The following is an 8,399-nucleotide window of genomic DNA, read 5'->3' as shown; positions in this document are numbered from 1 at the left end:
TGATGGGCAACATAGCAGGTGCCCGCTAATAAGGGCGGGCCTATGCACGTAGAGCCCATGTGCATGGTTGCGCCCTCTCATTTGCGGGCACGTGTTATATTGCCCGCCAATGAGCAATATAATAGAACTCTCTAACTAAGATGATTTGATTTCGAATTGGTCCGAGCTGATCTGACCTTTAATTTAATTTAACTTTTTAATGTGAATCAAAATTGTCACATCCATTTTTTAAATGAAATGAGAAGCATTTGACCAATAGGAATGGGGAAAACTTCAAAAACGCGTTTTGAAAGTTCAAACCACATGTCACCGGTCCTATTATATAAGCATCTCTCTGTCTCTCTCCCTCTGAAGAAGAAGAAAAAATCTCTGTGCATTAGCTTGACGAAGGGCGATCAGTCATGACGGGAGGAGGAAGGGAGATTCTGCACAAGATGAAGGTCAGTTCGAGTCTCCTGATTGCTTTTTCCGCCGCTAAATTCGATGTTTTCCTCACTCACTGGCTGTTTCTTGAACTCGTCTGATTGTTATTAGTTAAAGATGTGATTGAACAACTAGTTGGCGCTTGCTATTGAGATTTTTCGGTTTTCCTGAAGCTAGATCCTGTTTGAAATCTTAGATTTTGGAACTCGGATCTGGTTTGAGTTCCGGATGTTGATTTTTGCTGAGGCTGAATGAATTCTTGATTAATGATGCTTAAGGACTGTACATGTAGTTTACTGCTTCACTCCAGAATGGAATCAGAGGTTTCTGTGGATTATTGAATGACGTTAAGTCTTAACTGCTGTGCTTCTATACAGCGACAAGTGCAGTGCATATTTGTCAGTCCTCAATCCTCATGATGTGGAGGAGGAACTGTTCCAGGACTAAGAGTTAAGTTAAAAAGTTGCTTTGTTAGGATAATATTATCTGCAGATATCATATTCAGTAGATCTTATGAATTATTGTCATGACCTCGAAAGTCGAGATCCTAACCCGTCCTAGGGATCAAGTAAGCCCAAACAGCAAAACCTGTGCAGATCCCGCATTCAATCTACTTTCATATACATTACGTCCAATTCAGGACAAATCTTAATAAGGATTGTAAAGCTTATTAAAGGCCTAACCACGCAACACTGATTTGTGGTTCTAGAGTGCTATATTGAAAAATGGTGGGACAGATTTGTTAAAGAGCTGTAGTTTTAGATGATGTGATGCCATGTTTGGATTTTGGAAAGTGTTTGAGCTCATACTGAATCAAACTAAAACTGTTTCTGAGTCTTTATTCAACTGCGTCAATTTGCTCATCCATCATCATGGTCCACTTGAGTCTTTGGGGTTTGCCATTGATAAATTATATGTAAGTTTAATAAAAATGGAAGTGTGGATTATTTTATAGTGAAACTTAAAGATTAAGTCATTCTAATAAAAGGAAATTTTATCAGACAATTACAAGACCAAATTTGCTGTATGGCACGAAATGTTAGACAATAAAGCATTAACATGGACAAAATATAAGTGTACTGAGATGCGGATGTTGTGATTGATTTGCAATCTACAAGAAAAGATAAAACAAAAAATGCAGTTATTCATAATAAGGTTGGAATGATGCGGTTGAAGATAAGATGCACAGAACATGATTAAGATGAAGATGAATACACACCTTTTTGAGGAGAGGTGTAGCTTTTTTGGGTAATCTTGTTTGCTTCCTACATGTTTCTTGTATTTCACAGGTCAAGATATTTTGGTAATAGTTAAATGCATGTGTACATGAGTGTGAGTTGAAGTATTTGGACTTACCAAACCTAATGAGCATTAACAAAAGGTTGCTTCAACGTAATTCTGCATTTTGGTGCAGCTGCACGATCCAAATTGCATGGCAAGTAATAAAATATAAGCAAGGTGAAAAACCCTACCAGAATACCATAGGATATAGTCTAATCTAACCAAGCACTTTGATCACAATAACTTGCAACCCTGTCCAATTCATATTGTGAACAACATATCCCAGGTGTTTTACTCAAATTTCGGAACACTGTTGTTCAGCATTTGCTTACTCTTTTGTCAAGAATATCATGCAGTTGTCTAAAACACTACTTAGGTGACATTAAGATATATCAATGAAGTTGTATATAAATAAAGAACGCCGTATGGTGTTTCACTTTTTCTTGAAGCTGCACATATTAGGTGGTGTCTTTTTGCTCACTCATGAAGTTATTTCGTCCACTTTTTTGAAGCTTGTCTCAAATTAGGTGACTGCTTTACCCTCACTTTAAATTATTTCAGGCAAGTGAATTTTGTTTTCAATAGCTTGGAGACGATATGGAAATACATGTCAAATAGAAGATAGTTTGTATTTCTCCTAATTAAAATAATTGTCTTACCTGTTTCCATAGAAAGATGAGGAAAGGAGATGTGTCCACCCTTTGTTGCTAGTTATATATTCATATACATATGAGTGTGTTCTGATCAATGTTTTTCTCCAAGTTGCAAAATTCTAACGCAAAGTTCAAATGAGATGCATTTTTGGGGACTTGACTGAGTTGATATCCATGAATTTTGTGCAAGACACATTTTGAATTCTGGTTGTTATGACCTACCTTGCTCTAGGGACCACTAAATGAATTTCATGCTAAGTATACACGAATTGAGATTTTTCATTCAACTATATTTCAATCAAGTGCAATATCTTCAAGGGAAGCATGCTAGGATTTCATATGAGAAAATGGCTTAACCTTCCCTAAGTTTCTTTATCCCCTGCTTACCATTTTTTATCCTCTTTTTAGCAGAAGATATGGTCATGGATAGAGATGATTGGAGAGGTAAAATCCATGTCATTGATCTATTCTAGGCAGATTAAGGCTTGTAATGATGATATTAATTTTGAGTTTAGGCTGCCTTAGTCCTGATTGTTTGCTCTCATTTTTTTCACTTCTTTTCTTTCTTACCTTTTTTTTTTGTTTTTTTTTTTTGGGGGGGGGTGGGTGGGTGTACAAACAAAGTTATGGAGCTTCATGTTGACAATGTAGCTTTTTAGTATACTATGTTTTTCCAAGGGTGCTACTAATCTTGGGTGCTTAGATGTGAATATATAAATTTGCTTAGTTGTTCCTTGCTATGATAAACTAACTTTATCCTACTTCTTTCTGTGGGAGTACCATCATTTCCGTTCTTTTTTTAACAGAAATGGGATAATTTAACTCTAGAAAAATGAAACTGAACAATGATCCAAAGCCATAGTTCCCCACTTTGGTCGGAAGCTGAAGCTGCATGTCACGTTCTTCAGTTTCTTAGAGTTAATTTGGATAAATCATTAAACTACTGTTTTATGGTTTAATATGCATAAAGTCTTTGTGCAGGAAAAGACTTGCTGCGCTTTAGTGACACCGGTAACCCCAGATGCAGGAAAAGGAAAAAGTAAAATGCCCAAGCATGTTACTCACGGCTTTCATCTTGTTGAAGGAAAATCCAATCATGCCATGGAAGATTGTTTAGTTTCTGAATTCAGGAAAGTTGATGATAATGAGTTGGGTTTATTTGCTATATTTGATGGCCATATGGGGCATAAAGTCGCAAATTTTTTGCAAGCGCACCTATTTGACAAGATCTTGAAAGAGGTAGTACATACTGTGAGTTTTTGTTTTTGACTCAATTTCATGACGCTGGTTGCCTTTTCATACTTATACAGATTCTAGTATTTCTGCGTTTCTCCTTTATTCTTTAAGTATATATGACTTAATGACTTGACTTCTCTTTCTTGTGTTGCAAGCCTGACTTTTGGAATGACATTGAAAAAGCAATAAGGCGAGCTTATCATAGTACTGATGCTCATATTTTGGAGCATTCGTTGTCTTTGGGAAAAGGAGGATCAACTGCAGTAACAGCAATACTGATCAATGGTCAAAAGCTTGTAGTTGCGAATGTGGGAGATTCTCGAGCTGTAATATGCAAGGATGGGGTGGCAAAGCAATTATCAGTTGATCATGAGCCAAGCAAAGAGAAAAAAGTAATTGAGAGCAAGGGTGGATTCGTATCAAACCTTACAGGTAATCCTTGTTTCCGTATTTGCAAAAATTAATGTTTGGATGCTGTTTATAATTTATGTCAAAAATGGTTTGATGGGTGGATCTCGTACTGTAAGATCATTACCATGGATGGGTTCATGGAGATGTAACTTATTTAATTGTCATAATATTTTTTGTATGGATTTAGAATTTGCCAAAACTTACACATCGTATGGTTTGCAGATACCATAATATTGGTTGAAATCTTATACTATCTTGTCTTTCCAACTGGCCATATTTATGATATAAAGTTCTCCATTAGATTTCCATTTTTTCCTTTTTCCAATATAAGAATTTTTCCATGTCGACTACAATTTATAGGTACAATGTTGTATTTTATCTTGTTTTTTGGATTGTATACCTGGCTAATTAGAGAGATAGGAACTCCGAACTAGCCAAGATGTTGCTTGGAACAACTACATTTGCATAATAGGTTAGTAGTTTGTGACTCTCAGGTGATGTCCCTCGAGTTGATGGGCAGCTAGCAGTGGCAAGGGCATTTGGCGACAAGAGCTTGAAGAGACATCTAAGTTCAGAACCTGATGTGGCAGTAGAGATGATCGATGATGACACAGAATTTCTGATTTTGGCAAGCGATGGATTATGGAAGGTTCATAGTTTTCTAAAAATAATTTTCATCGCTTATTATTTTTAATATTATTATTTTTTTTACTATGGATCACCTCAAGTTGCCGCCAGTGCAAGTGGCTTGTTGCTTTGCGAGGGTCAATTCATATGCAGCCCTACTCTTCCTTTACATAGAGCCTATTTTCACAACTTGAACCCTTGATCTTTTAATAACAATGTTGTTTCTATGGATCAACTGGAAAAATAAGATCAAACTTTTAACTTTGGGCGTTTCATCTTTGTCTACTAGGTGATGTCAAACCAAGAAGCTGTGAACTCTATCAGAAGCATGAAGGATGCCAAGTTGGCTGCAAAGCATTTGGCAGACGAGGCTCTTTCTAGGAAAAGCAGAGATGACATCTCTTGCATAGTTGCAAGGTTTCATTAATTATTCATCTCTTTGCTTTCTCAAAATTGAGCTTTTGATTTGGACAACAGTGAGAAAAATTGTAACTAGTTCATATCTGCTTTGTATAATTAGCCAAAGTAATTACTTATCTGTGCTACCATGATGCTTTTCTCTTCATTCGACCAAAACCAAGGATAATCTAATGATCTGTTATTATGTATTTGGATAGATACGTGTCGATAATGTATTGCACATGCCTTCGAATAAATGCGTTTGTGTTGATCTTTATATCTTGGTGATCTTTGTTAGCAATAGTAAGCTGATTCTTTTTTGGTTGGAAGAATAGAGTTCAAGTTATAAGGAATGGTTTTTTTTCCTAATAATATTGATTTTTTTTTAATTTTTCTAATGTACAATATTTGTTGTTAGTTAATTAGAGTTAAGATTTTTTAAATGACTACATTATTCTCAAGTTTTCAATCACCCAATCTCTCTCTTTTCTTTTTGCCTCACAGTTGTCGAAGAATCATCGAGAAACCATTTTTGATTTGACTCATAGTTGTTTTTTTTTTCTCTATTCCATCGTGGTTGTTTTTCTCATTCTTTCTATTTTACAAACATACGTGCATATACGTATAGCTTTTAAAATCAAATAGTAGAGTTAGAACGCACAAAATATAAAAAGAGAAACCCAACATATTGAAATTGAAAATCAACAAAATTAAAGTCAAAAGAAAAACATTATAAATAACCCTTAACATACCTTAGCTATTAGACAAACCCACAAATCCAAACTAAAATGCAACAATGGTTGAAGGATAAAATAAGGTCGCTATTCTAAAAAATAGTAGTTAGATAATGTGATAGAGATACATTATGTCGATTGTAATTGAATTTTGTTTGTCATAGTCTAGCTATGAAAGAAGAAAGGTAAACGTTTCAATGTTATCAAGGAAAATGCATGGTCACTAGAAAGATAAAGTGAGAAATAAAGAGAATGGTGGGGAGAGGAGAAATATCTTGAAGAGAATTTAAATATGGGGGCAAAATTGTTAATTTTCAAATTTAAATAATGACAAAAAAAGTTTGTGCTATTTTTAAAAATGAAGGGGTAATTAGTGCTATTTCACTAAACCATAAGACAGCCATGTTGGGTTCAGGGAAGAAGACAGGGATTGGCTAAGCATGGGATTAACTTATCCCATAAACATGGGATAAAACTATCCCCCGCCCACCCCTTTGGTATAAATTAATCCCAACAGACTTTAAATTGTCTTGGACAAAAATGTCCTCCAGTTATATATATGGACCCAAATATATATATTTATTCAGATATGTATTTTTAGTTAATATATAAATATTAGTAAGCATATTTTAAAAATAAAATAGATTTTTTGCAATTTAAAAATACAATTTTTGTAATTAGCTATATATTTTGGTTTGAAATTAATTTTTTAAACATATTTTAAATCAATGGGTAAATTGATTATTTGTCATTTAAAGTCAATTAATAATTTATTCATATTCTTACACATTAAATATAACAAAATTATGTAAAATATTAAACATAGAATAATATTACATAATCTCATAACTATTTTTTTTATTTTTTATTTTATTTCATCATTTTTTTATTCACGAATCAAACGTGCATAAAAAAGAAAGAAGCGCACACAATTTGCAGGTAATTTCACTAATGTTAGCGACAACATTCAACCCCCCAACGGCTAGATTTGATGCCAACAATAGGTTTGATGCCTTTGTCTTTTTTCTTTTTTTTTTTTGTAATTAAGATATATTAACATGAAAGAGCACAAAAGCTACAAACAAACGTCAGGACATACTTGCGAGCCACGACTAGACACATGAAAAAATCAAAGCTAAAAAATAGAGAAACCAATTCCTCAAACACATGAGAAAAAGTTGTTGGATTGTGTGTGTGATTTTATTTTTAATTTTATTTTTATTTCTTGCTTGGTTCCCAAGATGTTCTAGAACAACTTGGCCTCCAAGTTCTTCTAGAAATACTTGGTCTCCAAGCACTTCTTGATTGGCTTGGTCTCCAAGTTTGGTGGGTGCTTATATATATTAGTGTGAAGTTTTCTATTCTTCACAAACTCTCACATTGTTATCTCTTCTCAAGTTTTATCTCTTATATCGAGTTCTTTTTTTTGAGCTTTGGAAGAGTTTGGTATTCTCAAGTTTTTCATCACTGAGAGTGAGTCCGTCTTGAGTTCTGCTAGTTCCGGTTGTTCGTGGCTGTCGTTCACCGGAGAGGTCGTTTCATCCTGCTGAGACAGTCGCCGTAGTCTACTTGCCGCAAGTGTAGGGCGCTAACTGTCTTCAGGACAGTGCAAAGCGCGACTCGACCTACTTCTATTCCTGCCTCTTCCACGATCCAGAAGTTTGTTCCTGATTCTTTGTCGTTCCAGCTGGGAGCAGTGCTGTTCAACCAACTTCTCTGATTTGCTGTTTTAGTCTAATAAACTCTGTTGTTGTTCATTTAATTATAAGCTCTTGTTACCGTGAATATTAGCTGTTATAATAGTGGTCAAGTATATAGTATATGTTTCTTGTATCGTAGCCGGTTAGAACTACTTTCTTGTATCAAGTAAGTTATTTTTGTATTACGTACGCATCTATACTCTCTGTATCCCTAACAAAAGCAAACACCAATTGGTCAAAGAAGCTGATAAATCACCAACACAAGACTCTATCCAAGATGATCAGACCTGCTGCATCCATCTTCATCTCGGCCTTCTCCATAGCAATCTTCTTTTTCATTTCCCTCTTCAGATGGGACTTAAGACTTCATCGAGGCAAAAACAATTTGCCAGCAACACACCTTCATCACTGGGCTGAACAACATGGGCCTTAGAGGACTGCTCTACAATTTTCACCATAGACGCTGGGGAGGGAATCTTACCAAAATTCTCCTTGCATATATCACACTAAGACTCTGAATAAGAACTTGCTTTGGGACATCAGGCTTAGGTTGCTTCAAACATCTAGCCAAAGTGTGACCAAACACACAACAATGGGTACTAAGAGAGGGCGCCCACTGATACTCCACATTCATTAAGACCCTTATACAAGTTAATACACCTTGGAAAGGTGAAGAAGGCATCCATATTAACACAAACACGCCCAAACTTCATACGGGATCTATCCTTGGTTGTAAAATTCACATAAATAGGATGCCCAAGGGCACTAGTAACTGTGGCAATACCCTTCTCATTCCAACCCTTTAACTGGATATTAAAAATTTTCACCCAAATGGGTAATGATGTATGCGTGTCTTGCCAAAGATCTATCCCCAATTTCCAAATTTTTAAAATTAAAAGAGGTTGGGCAAAGTGCCAAGGGCTGCCATAAAAAAC

At 35.3% G+C, this 8,399-nt stretch overlaps 1 protein-coding gene across 5 annotated transcripts; it reads left to right on the top strand.

The window, feature by feature from the left end:
* The first annotated feature begins 273 nt into the window (after positions 1–273).
* LOC127812097 (probable protein phosphatase 2C 58) lies at positions 274–5,307 on the top strand. Of its 5 annotated transcripts, none has more exons than XM_052352420.1 (6): positions 345–440; positions 2,769–2,801; positions 3,339–3,596; positions 3,749–4,025; positions 4,499–4,653; positions 4,921–5,307. In XM_052352420.1, the coding sequence occupies exons 1-6, from the start codon at positions 402–404 to the stop codon at positions 5,056–5,058; spliced, it is 900 nt and encodes a 299-aa protein (XP_052208380.1). In that variant the 5' UTR covers positions 345–401; the 3' UTR covers positions 5,059–5,307. The 5 variants fall into 5 exon arrangements, with proteins under 5 accessions (XP_052208381.1, XP_052208383.1, XP_052208380.1 ...); XM_052352419.1 differs by having other exon boundaries at positions 387–440; positions 2,766–2,801; XM_052352421.1 differs by lacking the exon at positions 2,769–2,801 and having other exon boundaries at positions 274–440.
* Positions 5,308–8,399: the final 3,092 nt, after the last annotated feature.

This window comes from Diospyros lotus, chromosome 10, assembly GCF_014633365.1.
Source record: "Diospyros lotus cultivar Yz01 chromosome 10, ASM1463336v1, whole genome shotgun sequence".
In the NCBI taxonomy this organism is placed as follows: Eukaryota; Viridiplantae; Streptophyta; class Magnoliopsida; order Ericales; family Ebenaceae; genus Diospyros; species Diospyros lotus.
This window is presented reverse-complemented; position numbering and strand designations above follow the sequence as displayed.